This window comes from Porites lutea, chromosome 5 (genome assembly GCF_958299795.1).
Source record: "Porites lutea chromosome 5, jaPorLute2.1, whole genome shotgun sequence".
NCBI lineage: Eukaryota > Metazoa > Cnidaria > Anthozoa > Scleractinia > Poritidae > Porites > Porites lutea.
In genome coordinates, this window is record NC_133205.1 from 26763743 (window position 1) to 26783481 (window position 19739).

Below are 19739 nucleotides of genomic sequence, written 5' to 3' on the forward strand. Positions count from 1 at the left end.
TGAATTGATACCAGGCTTCTGTCGGTCAAAGTCAAATGTCCCGACCCCGGGGTCGCTTCACACGATCAAAAGCCCGACAGCGGGGATAGTCCCAGGCATCAAATCCCCTCCCCTTGCCCGCACTCCCCCCCCCCCCCCACGGGGTTTACATTGATAGGTGCATTACGTTCCACAGATCAAGCTCCTTGGTGTAATTATCGACAATTCACTCTCTTTTAAAGCACATATTAAAGAAATTTGCCGGCAAGTGAACACAAAAGTTTCAATTCTTCGTCGCATTCGTAAAATTATACCCTCAGATATTATGATTAAACTGTACAAAGCATTTATTCTGCCTCACTTTGAATACGCATCACCATTGTTCATAGGTCTAAGTAAAGGTTTGTCTGCAAAACTAGAGTCAACCAACGCATTTGCTCTTAGGACTCTTCTTAACTACTCTAAATCGACTGCTTATGAAGAGCTACTTAAAACTGTACATATCAAAAGCTTGGAACATCGACGCATAGAACAAGCACTGATACTCGTATACAATAGCATTTATAACCAGGCACCGAACTACATTCGGGAAATGTTTTTACTGCGAAGCAATGGTTACAGCCTACGGGGCCATGTTAAGGTTGTTCTTCCAAGAACGACCTCATCTTATATGCAACATTCTTTCACGTACCAGGCTGGCAAACAATGGAACAATCTACCAGACAAAATAAGGATGTCGGAGTCCCTCTCTATTTTTAGGAAAAACTTACAAAACATACAGTTGTCTTCATCGTATGACTGCAACTGTGTTTTTTGTAAATAGACAATCTGATTACCAATATTTTCTCTTTTTAAATTATTATTATTTTTTAGTTGATTTAATTTCTCTATTTCTTATTTTTATTTATCACTTGTACATGTACGTTATGTAAATTATCACGTTGTAATTTTTATGGCACATTTGCATTTAAACGAGCTATCGCTCATATGCGATATGTGGTTAAATAAAATTACTTACTTACTTACTTACCCACCAGTTTAATTTTAGAACAATTTTGGCGCGAATTTAGAATATGTTTTAAGAGCTGTCTCACAAACCAATCAGCAAAACCTGAAAATTTTTTTATGACATATAGTTTTCCTTTTTCATATTTTATAATTTGAATGCGCTGATAGGCAGAGCGGGGTTTTCATTTTGGAGGGAAATAGTGTTCTAAAATGCATCTAAAAATACACCTGTCTGTGAAAACGCCTTGAAATAGGCCTTGTATGGGAGTTGTTCGCTCCGGGTCATGGGCTTCTTCTCCTGCCCCGTGCTAACAGGGAGCTGTCAAACTTTGTCGCATTTATTCCATTTTTCTGAAAGTGTCTTATGTAGGCGAATTTCCTCGGGGCTGATTTCTTGCGGACTGCACTCAACTTTATAAAGACAAAGAAAATTTCGCCGTTGCTTGTTTACGTCTCCCGTAAAACGCGAAGTTAGGCATTTTCACGTCGTAATCGTGCAGTGGCGGCAAAGAAATGTACAAAAAAGCGTGATGCACGTGCTAAGTTGCCGTTTTGGTTAATAAACCTATTGCTTATTGACTTTCTCGTTGCCGCCGCCTTCGTCGTTGCTAAAACTCCCTCAAATAGGAGGAAGATGACATCATCCTTTAAGGACTCCAAGCAGGGCCTCAGTTTATTAATTGAGAGTTTTTCTAAAAAGGGTGGTTTCCTGGGAGTGAGATTCCTTAGCTGGCGGGCGTTTATAAAGGAAGGGAAAACTGGGCGTTCAAGAGGCTCAAGAGGACGTAGCCTGCCAGAAGGTTCACTTATGCGAGTTGCGGAGAACATTTTCAGTGGTGGTGGAGCAGAAACGGGACGCAAAGAGCACTCATTTGGAGTACTCTTCCCTCCTTCTTCGTGCATCCATTCCCTCCGTCCCTTTTTTCTCTCATAAAGGTAAAAGTAAGTGAAACTATTCAGTCTAGGGTGTTGCTCCTCAAAGCTGTTTTGATGTACCTGAGAGTACCTCTTGCTTCTGAGCGCGGGCCATAATCAGAGCTTTCAATTACCATGACACAAAATTAGACTATCCCGAAAGTCCCACATATTAGTCTTACAGGCTATTACGGTTCTGATGACATTACGTTTTCAGTTTCTCATATACCTTATAACGTTGCGCACACAGATTTCACAGGCTTGCGCAGGAAAAGGTACTCTGAGATGACTATGCAATGAACTCTGGTTAATAGTGAAAACGCGGGGAGAAGAGCCGGGCTGTTGCCGTTTAATATACCTTTAACATACAATGCAACATCGTCCAGGCTCTCTCCAATGCTTAACATGTAATTTTGTTAAGTATTTTTTGCGAGAGGTGGATTTTAAGCCGTACACCGACCTTTTTTCTCGTACTTTTATACTGTCGTCTTTAGGAGACATGCAGAAACGCTCTTTCAAGAGCTTGCACCACTTCCTTCTTGTAGTTCGAAAGTGCAAACAAAATTATCTATCAATATTTTCCTTCTATTTTTTTCATTCTATTGTAGCTTCCTTTTGGGTTTTACTTTCCGGGTTGTTTGGATGTCAATCAGAACAAAGGACAAAAAATATTGTGATCTCAATAGGTAGTGGTGTTTTTGTGAAAAGCACCCCACCCACTACTCAGATAGCAGACGTAGCTCGCTATTTTAAGAAGCGTCAGACTTTTTACAGTTTTGTCTTCTTAATATCCCGTAAAGGAAGTCCAGTAGACAAAGTAGGGCGGTTTCGAATGGTTTTACAAAGACAAAGCTGTTTTTACGCGGACAGTAAGTGTACTTCCGGTGTTAGTGCTTGAAAGCGCCGAGGATCATGGGATAATCTGCGAAAGTGGAAGTCGGTGGGATTTACATACATTCTGGTAGTTTCGTAGAAAGCCGCGGCAGAGTTGTATGCTGTTTTTAAATTATTTCGTGGTAGAAAACAAACTGTATATTTGACGTCTAAGATTTTCTGTGAGCCAGGAAATCTTTCGCACTCGTTCTCTTCGGTTAGTGTCAAAAAGGAACGCAGGTATTTCCATTCTGTACAACATCGTGCGGTGAAGGTATGTGCAATGGTAAACAAGTTAAGCGTAAGTTGTGTGAGCAACGTAGTGACGGTTTACTGTTTTCCTTTAAGCTATTTATATCCAAAGTGCAAAGCTTTTCGTTAGCTAAAGATTGGCAGTAACTAATTCACTCATCGTTGGAGGATAGTGATTTTTTCCCAGCCCGTTTGACCGTGTAATGTTTGTCTTTTTATAAATTTTATCCAAACAAATAACAGCGATTAAGTTATATTCTACCGATAAGATATTGCAAAAGCAAAGGAAATCCATCTTTTGTACTCTTAAAAGTTTTAGTTTCGCCCGGAGCGAGTTAGAAATTAAAAAGCATGGCATGTTCTTTTGTGCGAAGATTGACCACATCTGATGTACCGCAACCATCAAGTCGTCGATTCTCAAGAGCCTCCTCTTGCTACCAGTATTGACAATATTACAGCCATTGTTCCATTTTGTATTTAATTTTTACTGCATTTCTTAAAAATATTTAGAATAAATGATATGAAGTTGTTTGGCGTCAATATCAAAAATGATTAATTTATTTGTGAGAAAACCCAGAGGATTTAAAAATTTGCGTGTCGCGGCAAATAATTTGAGAAACGAGACTGGCGATTAAAACCGCGAGAATTACTTTACATCCTGTCTACAACTTCTAAAATGTAACCTTTATATTTGACACAGGCATGTATACAAACACCTTCGCTTAATCGAATTTGAATACAACTTTCTAAAAAAGATCTCTGTTTGGTGCCCTGCTAGATATTCTATTTTGAGGCGTGGTGTAAGGTCAAGTCTTCTTAAAATTTTGCATTTAAGCACCATATTCCACCTTGTAAACCAATACGTTATGCAGCTACATGAATAATTTCCCGCAGATAAAAGCTCGTATTTTGATCCAAATTTGAGATTCTGGGGCGGTGCTGTTTTTGTTCTCAGCGTTTCGTTTAAGGGGTGAAAAGATCAATGTCAAAAACTTACAATCAACAGAAAATACAACCTGAATAAAACTCTTCAAACAAATTCTGGTTCGGTTAAAGGCAATGAAAGGTGAAATTGGATTTTTATAGTGATTATTTTGTTTGCCACAACAAAAGCTGACAGTCTACACCTTTGATAAGGTTAACATCCGTAACAGGTTTGAGAAGGAAAGTATTAATTACCGGTAACGATCTTCTAAAAGGGTAATAGTTGAACGGCTTTTCTTTTCATTACTTCTTCTTTCACCTCTTTCACATGTTTTGTTTCAACTCTCTCAAAATTTTCAAGGTTGAATCAGTCTTGTTAAGCTTTATTGATGTGGAGGTTTTATTAAAAGAGTACATGTAAAAATGCTCAAAACCGTTTACAATTTATTTCAGTCTTCAATGTTTACAATTGCAACGATGTTGATTACAAAACAGAATTCAACTTTTTTCCTCCCCTTGGGCAATTCACTGATGTGCAACTGCAAACAAGAAAGTGATCAAAACCTAGAGCGAACCCAATCCAAGCTATTTTTTCAAGAGGAGCTTTGGAGAAAAGGTCTTGTCTAACTGTACCTATCCTTATACTTTCCTGGGGTAGGCACCCCGCATGGGTCTGAGTGTTCCAATCGTGCCCATCCCTTTTGGGCTTTAATTCTTTATGTTTGTATATTTCCAATTTGTATTTTTTTTAATTTTATTTTTTCGATTTGATCTTGCCCAATAAAGCTTGACATAAATCATTTTGCAAATGTAGGGTTTTCATTTCTCCTGGGAGGTACAATCTTCCCTCAAGAAACTGAAAACAAAACTTATGCAAAATTTTGTGGGGAAAGCAAAATTCATCATGGGGAACATGGAAGTCGCGGATGGTTATAGTGCAAAAGACATGGCATTAGAAATGGCAGATCACCATTATTGATGCTGTCTTTCTAGGACCATTTTGTACCTATCATATCATCCAGCCTGTCCTCCAGCGTAGCCATAATAGATAACAACTAATGAATGGAGCCACATAAAGGTTTTTTTCCATGCTGTCTGCCATGATGAACTCCCAAATTTTGTTTAGCTTGTGGAATGCTTGCAAGACCTTAGTCTTCAAGATCTGATAAACTGCCACTTGAGGCAACATTTCTTATAATTGACGAAAGGTAAAGTAAGTTGCCAGGGGCGGGCCAGGCACTGCTTAAGCACAGCACAAACCTGATTACCTTTGCAGGAGGAAATTCCCAACACCGCCTGTGTGGAAAGGTAATTACACAGTTTCTGAAGGACAAAGATTTTCCAGCAAATGAGTTATTCCATGAACTGGATTGAAGATGTACAGATAGAATCAATTCAAGTTGACTAGGCAAAGATTGAACATCTAGAAAGTTCTTCTAGATTTAATTTGTCTTTTCTTTCCTAGGAAAGTAGCTTGGGGTCATGAGCATATCCCTGAACCAAACCCCTTGTGACAACCTTGTATGTAGTTTATCCTGGCATTAGGGAAAGTTCATTTAATATGACAAGGGGCGGGGATGAAGATATTGAGGGGGGGCTCCGAAATTTTTTAGACACCCGAAGTGGGGGCTCTGAAAAAATTGTTGCGCTAGGAGGGGGGGCTCCGAAAATTTGTATACTTCAAAACCAACACATGACATCATCATACAGATCGGATGGTTTTCAACTCAACAATTTAATGACCTGTGCAACTCAGCTATATCACGTGATTTACAGATATAACAAATGTAGTCTCAGTAATTATTACACTCTTGTTCATCCCAAAAATGCTTTAGAAAATTGTATCACAACTGTATCTCAAGTTTGTCATAGTATAAACCATTGAAGACAATAACGGTAAATGTATTTAATACAGCCTAGCGATCTTTTTTCAGGGGAGCAAAGGAATTGAAGGAGGAGGGGGGGGGGCTCTGAAATTTTTCCGACTACCAAGGAGGGGGCTCCTAAAAAATTGAACCGCTAGCGAGGGGGGCTACTAAAATTTCAAGCTTCGAGTTTCAATATCCTCATCCCCCCCCCCCCCTTGTCATATTAAATGAACTTTCCCTTATTGCCTTGTTTGTTCATGATGGATTTAGGAAACAGTTTTATTTGACAGTTGTGAATATTGTCTGGGATTTTTTAAACGTAAGCGGAGTATTGACAGCTTCCTAAATTAAAGGTTGAATGTTTTTCTGTTAGAATAAACCTGAAGTGGAGGCATATACCCTTTTCTACTTTGCCATTTCTGCAATGATTACTAAGTACATTATGTTTAATCTGGGAGGTCCTAAATTATCTTTATAACATATTTTAAAACAAAAATCATGTAAAAATGGAAATTTTGTTCCACACCACAAAGTCTTTTGACACAAGTTTAAAAAAATAATCTAATTGGATTCCTTAAGAGGTTCTTCTCTTCCTTTGCAATGTGTTATTTAATTTGGATTAGGGTGATTATATCAGTGCTGGATTATTTTACACTAGTGAGATTAAAAATTTTTGATGAGTAAAGTGGTGACCTATTGGCCTACTCTTGTGTCCTGTATAGAGTTGAGTGTTGATATATTGCTCAGGAAAATCTGTTTTAGATTCTGTCAGTAAGGCTTTGTAAACTCAAAAAATAGGCTACAAAACTCTTTTAACTAGACATGTATCTCCTTCAACTAGAGTCTTAGCTGATAGAACTCGACGCTTGGGGCAATTATTTGATTCTATTGGTGCATGTAAGAAAACAATTGGAGTTTGTCGTCTGACTAGTAAGAAATGGTATGTGCAAAATGTAGTCATCAGTGCTGTATTTACAAGCCATACATTTTCTTCTTGCTAGATGAAAAACACGAGACAATTATTTTAAACTGCAGCTATTGAAACTTTTAAGACAGTATGACTGAGAAATGTGAACCACAAGGCTGGCATTGTTTTTTTTTTTTCTGTCAGTGAAAATCTGTACATGTAGGTTACAGAATATTCAGCTGTGTCAAATATATGAAAAGGTGGAACTTATTTTTTTAACACTTGAAAAAATATTTTTTTTTGCAGGATGATATGAAAATTTTTCGTCTTTCAAAATGTATGTTCAAGATAGATTGTTCAGTCTTGTTTGGATTGCCCTCCTTTTGACCAGCACTGGGATTCTTCTGGTGACCTCACAAGAAGGTATGTTCATGAATTAATGGATGTCTTAAATCCACAACTGCCTTGTGTAGTAACCAATTTTGTTTTTATGTTTAGTCTCTTGTGTGACATATAGCAAATGCACTATACAGTGGAATCCAGATTTTTTGAACCACCTTTACAAAACCAAATTAGTTTGAATTATCAGGAGGTTTAAAAAATCAAGGGGGTAAAATCACAGTGTTTGACTTGTGAAGGGAAGTTTGGTTTGGTTCAAATTCTCAGCATTCTGCTGTACACCTGCTAACTCATCTCACACCTTAGGTTCATGTATGAGCCTCACCCGTGCAGATTAAAAACTTTGATCTCTTGTCAGTTACTCTGTATGAAAAAAATTGAGCCATTACATTGACACATTTTTTAGAATATTATGTTGAGTAAAATACACTATAAAAATGCAAGAACAAAATTTGTTCTTGCATTTTTATAGTGTATTTTACATGGACTATTTAATAGTCCATGTTATGATCATACTTTTTCCTAAATCTTAGATTTAGAGAGGGGATTGTTTCAATCAGCTACCTCTCACCCTTATCACATTAGACTCCATGTGCTAGGACCTGATGGGGTGGTAGCTACCACATGGGACCTACCTGTGAAGGTCATGGTTCCTCCACACTGTCTCTGGGTAATTCAACTGATTGACTAACCTAACAATAGTCCAACATGTGTCTTGTTATCCAGGTTAAGCGCTGGGACATTACATGTACCTCACATTATTATAATCGTAATCATGATTGTTTTGGAAAGTTTGAGAGACTGACAATTTTTTGGATTCGCCACTGGTGGACTGTTTGTGACAGATAAATGAAAGAGTTAGTTTCTAAAGAGACTGTGGTGTTGCATTAGTGGCATTAAGTTTGATCAATCCCCCTTAAAAAAAAATTAGCTAAAATACTCACCCAGTCAAATTCAATTGCACGAGCATGCTTCATATTCCCATTGAGCACGTTGATGACGTCAACAAACTAATTCCTTGAGTTCTTGTGAAGTTCTTCTCAAGCGGCTAGAGTTGCTCTTGGCTTTTGAGGTCTCCAAACTTCCCTTGTGCTTCATATCTTGACATATGCATGCTGATGCTTGAACCAATTGTTAATTTTTTTTCATAACAGTGTCTTGCTGTTTTCTAGGTTGCTTGTCTCCACTGGGAATGGAGGATGGACGAATCAAGAATGATCAGATCAAAGCAACATCCCCTCCATCTGGTCCTTCTGGAGCAATTTATGCTAGATTTAATCATACTGATGGTGATGGTGGTTGGTGTCCAGTTCAGGAAGGCCCTTTAAACAAAACACAATATTCACAGTATGTACAGGTCAAGCTGGATGAACTTGTAAGAATTAAGGGCATTGACTTACAGGGAAGTTCCAAGGGATTAGGAAAAGTGGAACATTTCATTATTAATTACACCCCAAACAAAAGTGACTCTTCTTCATGGAAGTGGATTGGCAACATGCGCGAGGTATGAACTGAATTAATGACAAAGATCTTCAGCTAATTAGTTATTCATCTGGAACATTCATCAGCTGGTGATAAGTGCCCCAGCATGTTTTAAACTTAAATTCCTTCCCCAGCACAATTTACTGTGTTCACACATAGAGGATATTACATGGTCGCTTAGAGATATGAAATCTCTTTTTAAGTAAGGAAAAACAAAAAGAAATTTTGTATCTCCAAGTGGCCATGTAATGTTCTAATAATTATAATTAATATTTTATAAACACCCGTGAAATACCAATTTTTTTGCTGCGTGTGAAACCTCTCCTTGTATTTCATTGTTGGTGATATAATAGAATGCTACATGTATATTACCATCAACACCACTCATGATATTTCAAAATTGTCTCAAATTTCACTCACCTAATGGCTTGTGAAATTACATATAACAATTTCGAAATATCACTCGTGGTATTTATACCAAGTATCACCACAAATCATGCTATTACCTATACGAATCAAGATGTAAGTTATGAATCATTGCCATCTCTCTGTTGATAGAGGCCTCACTTCACATTTCTTTAATCGATTAACCACACTTTTTACTCATCTCATCTTTATTCTAGTCTGTTTTAATTGGCTGATAAATTTTTAGTTTGAAATGTAAAGGCATAATCCATTAAGTGAGTTTACTGGGAGTAAATGCATGGCGTTTTGGTCCACCACTATTTTAGAGCTTCCATGTGCTGACCTTTTCAATAATTAGGGTGCTTGCACACTAGCTACATGTACAATTTTACAAAGAGAAATTGCTGAGGAATAAAAGGAGCTTTGCAATGATGTCTTATTAAACTCAAGAAAACATCAGAATTTTTTTCTGAGATTTGAATTAGGTTGTCCAATCTTCAGCATAAGTGCCAAAGCTTTATTTTGAGAACTTCTGAGAACTGACTTATAGCAGCTTATAGCATTAAATCTTTGAAAATTACTCTGTTCAGCTAGAGTAACCGAGTATTTGACCATGCTTTTCTTTGTATGAATATTTTAAAATTCCACCAACACAAGAGAAGTGAAGCCTAAGCAAACACCAAACGCTCTCCATTTCAAATAAGGTCATTTTGCATTTTGAGGAGTAGGCCGTGTTCATGTAAGGCATAGTAGATTTAAATAATTTAGATAATTCTATTATTGCCAATGGAGAGAGATCAGAAAGCTGAAGGTAGACTTGTGTCAGGAAAATCATTACTGGTGTTAACTATTTTGTTTTTCAGTATTTTGAGGGTAATATAGACAGGCCCGTACAGAGAACAATTCTGAGGCCTCCACTAATTGCAGATGGAATCAGGCTGGTTCCTTTATTCAATGTCAGTAAGAAGGTGTGCATGAGGTTTGAGCTGCTTGGCTGTCCACTGGTAAATGGTGAGTTATAATGTGTAGTTCCAGAAAATATCCAGACCCCCACCACGGAGGGAATTTCACTTAGGACCCCCCACCTCCCTGGATTTTCCATTTTGCAGGGAACTGATGGCCCCCCCCCCCACCCCTCTGGAATTTCCACAAGTATGACAAAGACCCCCCAACCCCTCTGGAAAAGTTCATTTTCACAAAAAATGACTATTAAAGTAGAAGAATGAGGCCATTTATGGCTACTACGCAACGGTTTCCATCAGAAGGTTGTATGCATTTGTTGCCATTTATTTGAGTGATCTCGCAACATTAAACACACTACACCACCACAAAGTAACCTAATCTGCAATTTTTGCTCATTTCTTGCTTTGAATGAAACAGATAAAGTTAAGTCGGTTATATTTGTGATTTTACCTTAATTAGGGCGAGCTTACGATTTGTTATTTGTCTTCATGGGCATATTAAATGTTGAAAGAATTAACGCCATTTCCTGCAGGAATGCAGAACAAGTCCACCTTACAACCACAAAATTAAGGCAAAACAAAGAGAAGAATAAAAACTCTGAATTATGAAATGATAACAATGAATACCCCCTGCATCTTGAAGGGAAACCAAGTTCAATTTACTGTTTTTCGATCGACTCACTTGACGTGATGCGGGATGGCCGTAATGTTTGGTGAAATGGACACCATTTCAGCAAGAATTCGATCACGAACATGGCACACCTTCAACCACACAATTAAGGGAAAATGAAAAGGAGAACAAAAACTCTACATTCTAAAATGGTTACAATGTATAGATTGTGCTTCGTGAAGCAAAATAAAATTGCCACTCTATTGTTCTTCAATCAATCGACTGACACAATGTACAACGTGATGTGTTGCACTTGTTGATGTCTTGAGGGAGACTGGTAGCGAGTAATGGCGGCCGAATATACGAGCATGCGAAGAAACGAGAGTTGTAGTCGGTCTAATTCCTTTGATGTTGCAGCCAGAATGCTTTTGGAAGAAAGGAAACTTGGTTAAGATCAAAAGGAACAATCTTAAACTAGGTATACCTATCGATAGGGTGCCAACGAGCAAGTCATGCGTATTTTGCATAGGAATGGATTCCTTTTATCCAACATTTGACAGTTTCTTGGTCCCTTCCTGTTGAAAGGATTATTTTCTTGAAACTAAGGTGCTATGCAAGTAGAAAGGTTCGGAGAAGAGTCAGTTCTCAGACTCCATTGGCTTTACGAACCTGCTATATAAAAGTTTAAGGTGTCATTAGGCATATTTTTTTGAAATTATAAAACAGCTTGCAGAGGAAGCGATCGGTAATATTTAGGGGGAAATATAAAAAATGATCGTTTCTCTTACCACTACAAAATTAGTCTCGGTTCGGTTTCACTTTGTAGATAAATATTTGTGCAGTTTAATTATTTAAACCTCCTCTGGAATTTCCTGAGGCTTTTTGTTTCCCGACTGAATTTTAGAATGATTTGCTGCGCTGCTTGAAATATTTTCAAGGACATGCGATGTACGACATGTACGGCACGTCAGTATTTTGTTTTCACTTTATTATAAACTCGGCCAGATTTCGAAAAAAATAGCGTTGTTTTCTTTTCCTTTGTCGTTCGCTTTAGGCTTGTAATTCTTTTTTATTCTTACTTTTCCATTTGCTGGTTAGATTTTTTCCCCAACATCAGATTTTCCAACAGAAGCGACTATATATTCTTCATATCAAGCTTTACTTATCTCTTCGTGTAATCTGATCCTTTTTAGTGGTGAGAATTGCTTGTTTCACATGGAAAACTTTTCTTTGCTTAAACTGTTGTTTTACAAGCTTCTCTTCGTTAAAACCTTACATTAATGCCCCCCAACATTGATACAATGCATCAAGTTTTCATTTTCCTTGACTGCCGGGGCCAGATTTAGCTGAATAAACAATAAAAGCGTACCACACTCAAGTTCAGTCTTCACGTGACGCCGAGGAAAGAACACATGTGTGCCAAGTATAGTTTACCGCCTTTTGATTGGCACTTGGTCTCAGGGGAATCTACATTACATGAGGTTACACTTTTTGAAGCTCGATCAAGAATTTTTCTGCCTACAGCCCAGTCTTGCGCGGCTCTATTCTGCTGCTGCCTCCCCATCCGAGCGTCTTCGCTCGGATGGCTCGTTGGCAATGATATATTTCAAGTTATTTATGTCCTAAAAATGATCTACCAGGTCGGTAAGAAGCAATGTTTGAACTCGGGTCGAAAACGAAATGATATTGGCCCACTGGAAAGTGATTTTATCGTCCAACCCCCTTCCCTCTGGAATTTCCTGGGCCTCTGACCCCACCCCTCTGGAATTTCCAATTCCCTCCGTGGTGGGTGTCTGGATATTTTCTGGAACCACACAATCGTAGCTAGTAACAGTCGCAGGGCATTAAAGAAAATGTAAACAATAACCTTTTTGAAAACAATTTTATTATTGAAGTACAGAGAAGTCTACTTACATGGCTGTAGAAAAGCAGGTTGAATGTAAAAACGGAAATTTAATATCATCCTAAGGTGGCTCTAGCCACTGCCTGGTTAACTCAGTTGGGAGAGCGCTGGTCTGCTGAGCAGGAGGTTGCTGGTTGAAACATGGCCAGACCTACACTCAGGGTCTTTGAATAACTTAGGAAAAAATGATGCCTTTGTAATGACATCTACAAACGGTTAGACTCTCTAGTCTTCTTAGATAAGGACCAAAAACCATAGGTCCTGTCTCAGAGCACTCTTTCACTTATCTGGTTCTTATGGGATGTTAAAGAACCCACACCACCGTTGAAAAAGAGTAGGGGATGTAGACTCCGGTGGTGTGGCCAACCTCTCCTGGGCTGGGTGGGTTATCTGTAAGGACGCACTTAAATTGGAGACCCCTCTGTTGTGTGTTCCGCACCATATGGTGGAAGTGATTTGAAAATAAGTAAGTGCCCAATAGCCCCTTGGCGCTTAACTTGTGCTCTCAGGCAGCTAGAAAATCTTAGTTTTTTTTCAAAGAAATCGTAAGCTGGGCACCCTGGATTTCACAGGTTCAAAGAAATGCTGGAATTCCTGCTTCATTTTTTCTTAGAGCATAGCCTTGTTATTATAGTTTATAATAATTAGGAATGGTCAGTGTTATCATTTTCATTTTTCAGCTTTTATGTTGTAATCAACATTTCTCTTTCTCGAGTGTTCCATTTTGAGTATGTCATTTTAATGGTTGAGTCTGCTATTCTGCTTAACTCGTTTCTCACTGACCCCAAAAAGGCAAAATTCTCCTTGTTTAGATACAAAAATATATATATATTCATATATCTCAGTGGGTATCGAAAGTAGAAAGCTTTGCCTCTTTTGAAAGGGCACAAAATACCCTAAAAAGAAGTATTTCACCCTGTGGCAACCCATATTATTTCTCCCCAAAATAAAAAAAACATTGTGTATACTTAAGTTGCTATTTTAAGGATTTATGGTATTTGTATTGATTTTGTTGCTCTTTGCTTAACATGATTTAGGTTTACAAACAGAACTTTATTTAAGGCTTACTTTAATTTTTATTTATTTTTTATCTGCCAGGGCTTATGAAGTACAATATACTACAAGGAAATTCAAGACAAGGAATGTATAACTTCACAGATTTGATTTATGATGGTGAAGACAAGAAAGACATCCTGTCAAACGGTCTTGGATTTCTCACTGATGGTATACTGGCCCCAGCAGATTATGCAGGGAGCAGTGGATTGGGCTGGATCGGCTGGAATTCTAAGGACACTCCTGCACCTTACATTATATTTGAATTCTTTCAAACTAGAATTTTCTATTCAATGACATTACATTGCAATGTCAGAGATGGAGACAATATTAAACTGTTCTCCAAAGTTGATGTAAGTTTTAGTAAGGGTGATGGAGAAACTTTTAATGGCTTACTCACTCACAGTCCTAAGGATGTTAGCAGTGGATCAAGTTGGTTAAACAGTAATGTCACAGTGGACTTGTGTCAACATATTGGAAGAAAAATTAAGTTGAATTTCACTTACGCAGCAGAGTGGATATTAATAAGCGAGGTTTCTTTTAAATCAGGTGAGTACTAAGTAGTTTTACCTTAAGAGGGTAAGAAGGGCATGAGTGGTAGCTATTTTGCCCCTCAAGTTAAAAAATGTTTGGTTTTATGTGCAAATGTTTTGCCCAAGCAGGAAACATTGTTATGACTTAAAGTTTAGCCTGTGTGCAGATGTCTCCTATTTCCTTTGTTCCTTAAGGAAAAGTGACTATGTTTTCTCACAACAGAAATATGTGGTGTTTGCACACAACCTACGTACATTTTAGTGGCAAACCTTCCCTGGTCTTTTGTATTTCAGCATTATGTTCCATTGTAGTTATCATTACCACAAGCATCGTCTGGTATAGACCCTATTATTTTCCTGAAGCCATTTATTTTGCAGCATTAAGACAACATACTGTGTTTGTGTTGTTTTCAGAGGCCCTTGGTTCCAAGACTCCCCCAGAGGTTCAGTGTATGCCAGTTGTAATTCCTTCAAAAACCACTGTAACACCTTCTGATAAAGTAACTTTTCCTCCCACCACTAGCCCATCAAAAACAGAGGGAACAGGTATGAAACATACTCAGCTGTCTTCAGGGGAAATGCACTTTAGAATAATGTCATGTCCTCCAAGGGGTGTGGGGTAGCGGGGGAGGCATATGAAACAGTTGGTGTTGTCTGAAATTTATAATGACCACTTTGGGCTTTGCTTCGGCTTTTATTGGCCCCTTAACCCTTTAAACCCTAGGATCAAAATTTGAATTCTCATTTGTTTCCCCTATTCATTTCCTACAGAAGTAGTTGGGAGAAGTTGATAAAATATAAAGCAAATTCATCTTGTGTGATCATGTCCGTAATTCTCATGACCACTCTGTTTTACAAAGCATTGAAATTACAAGGAGAAGTTTGATGCTCGTCACTCTTAGGGCTTAAAGGGTTAAGGATACCAGACTGCTAAAAATAGAATTTATATTTGTCTGTAATTCTTCATTTGTCAGCCTAAAAGGGAACGTGACGGCTAAAAGCATTGTCGTTTTGCCTGGAACACCCTGCATGAGACGAAAAACTGATCTGTTACGCCCTAAACGAGATGATGAGCATTTACGTCTCTTTTAAAAGGGAGTCTCCTTTCCTGGGCCCTGACCAGTTTAAAGTCCTCAATTAAAGGAACAATGTAATTGTTTCATTCATCTATGTAACTGGCCACCGAACAGACTGAAATTAGCCACCAAAGTAAAATATGAAAGCGTATAAGCGTATTCGTCTTTTAAAAGTATTACCATTATTTTTTTGCTAACTTAAGTTTCATAGCGAGTGATTGGCAAAACTGTGTCAAAGTCCATTTGAGCGTAAATTTGCGACTTTCAAGTTCCCCATAACGCAATTTGTTTTCCCCACGATTTCTCTTTTCTTAGGAGCAACAGTCATCCCTTGAAAAATTGAAAACGAAAGTTGTGCAAAATTTTGTGGGGAGAACAAATTGCATTATGGGGAACGCAAAAGTCGCTGCATGTTTGATGCAGGAACTGCCTACTTCCTTGACAGTGTCGTTACTTGTGCCTCTGCGTCTCCATCTGTTCTCAGTAGATCAAGGGACACGTGATGTCCAACCCTCTTCAATTACTAACTCAATTACATGGATGTAATGTGATTGACAATACTTTTCACCTCAGTAGCTGTTTGTCGGTCCTCAGTCTATACATCTGATAACTATCAAGGCCAGTTAATTCTTGCAAAACCGGTTCAATTGTATTTTGTAATCCTTTCACTTTTAATTTTCCACCAGGTGGAGGCAGTTCAAAGAGTAATTCAATGGATGGTGGTGTGATAGCTGGCATTATCTGTGCAGTGATTGCTGTGTTGTTAGCTGTTGTGTTGTTTATTTGTTGGTGGCGTTATCCTCACTGGTTCTTTCACCGAGAAAAGCCTTTCAATCATTTTATCAAAGTTGAAATGCAGCCATATAACCAGTACGAGGAGGACAGACGAGTTTCTCGCGTGGAGAGCACAGCGAGTGAATACGAGGAGAAAAGAAGCAGCCTCAGAAACATTGGCAGTACTAACAGTTCAAAGCGAGTTGGAGGAGCAGATGTGACAGCCTGCCCTATATACGCCTCTATTGGGACTGATATGGATAAGGAATCCAACACCAATGGCTACGTTAACGGCTCCCAGAAGCTGCATAGACATGGCTCTGATATAAAACCACTGAAAAAAGGTTTGTTGCAACGAATCTGTGTTGTGATCATCGCATACGTATGGATAGAGAAAGTCAAAATTGAAGGAACGTCTTTTTTTGCAGTGCTAGTGAAATTAAGAGTTTCCGATAACAGAAAATAACTGAACGTTCAAGCAATTTTGAAGTAACTATATCAAACACGACACGCAGTGTTTCATCCGTTGGTTAGGCTCTGATATAAAACCTCCGAAAAAGAGGTTTGTTGCAAAGAATCCGTGTTGTGATCTCATATGTATGGAGAGAGAAGTGAAAAATTGAAGGAAGGTCTTGTTTTGCAGTGTATAATACTGAAAAATGAATTTAAAAAACATAGTGAATGTACAGCTGACGCGTTTCCACAACTAGTGAAACTCTGCCTAGACTACGAGTAGACTCTCATCCAGACCGTTAGATAAGGGGGCGGGGCTCGGTCCCCAAAAAATATTTTTCGGCGCTTCGGGCCTCGGTTTGGTTTAAAAATAAGGGGGATGGGGGCGGGCTGCCTGGGCTCCTCCCCTGGGTCCGCCACTGGCTCATATCTGATATCGTTGTTGTTGTATTTGTTGCAGTGAAGCCGCCGGTGCCTCCACCCCTGCAGCCAGTACATTCAGTCCCTGAAGTAGTTTACGCCGAACCTGATACTCCTCTGTTATCGGCCGCTTCAGCGTCACCAGGACCCTCACCCAAACCTACTATACCTTCTCCACTGGATTCTCAGACTATAGACTACATTGAAGAGTTTCCAGATAATGATTATGCAGAACCTGATACACCCTTGGTTAAGAGTCCTACGTTACCGAAATCCCCCGACAGGTTTAATGTTATCAGTGGGTATTCTGAACCTATTGATTCAATTTCACCTAAAGCATTGACTATATTCCCTAATCCCATATACGAGGAAGTGTACTCGGAGCCTTATCAGGGGGTGTCTGGCACCAGTTTGTATTGTAATCCTGACGAGGAACTCAGTATGAGACCCAGACAGGACAGCTTCAGGGACTTTCCACGGGGCAAGCTCTACTTTCGAGAGAAGATTGGTGATGGACAGTTTGGTGAGGTGTACATTGGTGAGGCTGCAGGGTTAGGCGAGATTTGGGAAGAGTATAAGAACTGCCAGAAAGCAACAGTAGCAATTAAGACGCTTAAGCCGGACGTAGATAAGAACATTAAGAATGATTTCTTCAAGGAAGTGAAAGCCATGGCTGGCCTCAGGCACAAGAATGTTGTTCGCCTGCTGGGCGTCTGCCGTGATGACCCCATGTGCATGATTGTGGAGTACATGGCTAATGGCGATCTCAATCAGTTTCTTAAAGAGAGAGAACCAGAGCCAAACACGTATGTAAATCAAAGCAGGAAAAGGAGTAGTAACTCTCAGTTTGTCTCTCTTCACGCCCTGTTTTACATGGCAAAGCAAGTGGCGGCCGGCATGAAGTATATATCATCATTGAACTATGTTCACCGAGATCTTGCAACACGGAACTGTCTGGTAGGACACGCCTACACAGTGAAGATAGCAGACTTTGGAATGTCAAGGAACTTGTATTGTAAACACTACTATCGCGTTGAAGGAAGAGTCATCCTGCCAATACGGTGGATGGCACCTGAGAGCATACTGCAAGGTAAACGGTATATCGTTGAAGTGACCAATAAAAAAAACCAACGCAACGTTCATTCAGTTAGCCAACCTATCAATAATTCGATTTAATTAAAAGGAAAAAACGCGAAAGGAAATTTTTGCAAATTTCGTCATTTGATTTCAGTATTCTGACTAACAACTTAACAATTGCCGATCTTATGTGTCACCCATACGTTAAAGCAATTTGAAGTAACATATGAAACACGACACTCAGTGTTTCATCCGATGTGTGGGTTAAAAAAGCGAAGCGTAGCCGAGGTTTTTTAAGACCGACTCCGATGTGTCTGGATATCAGATGAATCGCCAAGGGAGTGTTTGATAAAGCTTCTCTAACCAACAACGATTCTTCAAGTCAATATTCAAACCACAGAATCGACATCCAAACCACAGACACGGTATTGATTTTATTTTTTATTTTCTTTGCATGAACTATTAATAACTCTGAGTAATTAAACTTGTGATGTTTGATTTATCATGCACAGGTCGCTTCACTACCGCAAGTGATGTGTGGGCGTACGGTGTGACACTGTGGGAGATACTCACACTTGCCAGAGAGTACCCCTACTCAGAACTCAGTGACGAGGAGCTGATTAAAAATATCCAAGCGTCGTTCCTCCGTTCGGACACGCCCTTCTCTGCACCACCCCAGCCTGACACGTGCCCAGGAGACTTGTACGAGCTGATGAAACGCTGCTGGAGCAAGGAACCGGAGGATCGACCTTCTTTTACAGAACTTCATAACAATTTAGCGGAACGCGTACGACTTAGCGAAGCCAGTGTTTAGCTTGTGCCAAGAAACACAAAAAGAAGGTAATCGAAATGATAGTGATGGTGAATGTAGTCACCACTGGATTTGCGGTCCATTCCTTTCCTTTCGCCACCAAGATCGCTCAACCTCAAAAACAGTTGAAAAGCCAGCAGTTATTTTTCGAAAAATAATGAACTATGTAAGTTCTAGAATGAAGTTTTGCAGTGCTGAGTGTAGGCATTTTGCCCTCTCTTTCCCAGTCAACTATGGACGCATGAAATATAGCTCTATCTTTTGAGTCCACGGTGGATGAAATTCTTTAATTTGACCATTCAGATGAAACCTATTCAGCCGTTGTTTCACTTAGTGCTATTTACTGCGCTACATAAACAGGTTCTAACTTTTGTAGACTACGAGCAGTCTCTTTTTCCTTATTGAGTCCGTCGAGCTAAACGCGCGATGGTAGAAAATAGTCCCACGCACAACTGTAGGCTCGAGACGCGAGTGGAGCCGCCCACGCGTGTACCACCCCACTAACCTCGAAGAAAAGTAAGAGACTTCTGACAGTCTGTATTTTTTGTGTCTGTGGACGATATTCCATGGGTTTGATTAAGTTAAACCTCTTTGGCAGTTCTTTCACTTGGTCCTTTTTCTTTTTCACTATTTTGCAAAGTGAAATTTGTGAATTTTGATTTTCAGCACTGTTCATTCGAAGTGAAAGGGTTTCTAATTGTTCGGTTATCTCAAAGTCATTGTCAGCCTTGTAGGTTCTAAGGATCGTGCTTTTACATTAATAATATTCAGTTATGATTGCTACTCTGGTGAAATGTAACTGACTGCGCTGAGAAAAACGAAATCCAGTTGCTCCTTCTACTGGAAAACCAACAACTTTTCAGAGTACTAGTCAAACCTATTTGTTAGTCTTTCAGGTAACTCTGGTATTGAAATTTTTTAAAGTTACAATTTTAGGTTTTTTGTAGGAAATTTGTGCAATAAACAGAACATTGTTCGTTGGGATAGTTAGCAACTATTCGACGGTTTCTGTTTAACACGTACTCCTGTTTAGGAAATGATATGTATAAAGTTGT

General features: G+C 39.1%; 1 protein-coding gene across 1 annotated transcript; it reads left to right on the forward strand.

Annotated features, from left to right (window-relative positions):
• The first annotated feature begins 2865 nt into the window (after window positions 1-2865).
• On the forward strand, window positions 2866-19463 carry LOC140936866 (discoidin domain-containing receptor 2-like). The gene is made up of 9 exons (XM_073386371.1): window positions 2866-3049; window positions 7033-7149; window positions 8298-8629; window positions 9876-10023; window positions 13586-14089; window positions 14488-14619; window positions 15836-16267; window positions 16837-17886; window positions 18386-19463. Exons 2-9 carry the CDS (start codon window positions 7062-7064, stop codon window positions 18685-18687), a joined length of 2988 nt encoding a protein of 995 aa, XP_073242472.1. The 5' UTR covers window positions 2866-3049; window positions 7033-7061; the 3' UTR covers window positions 18688-19463.
• Window positions 19464-19739: the final 276 nt, after the last annotated feature.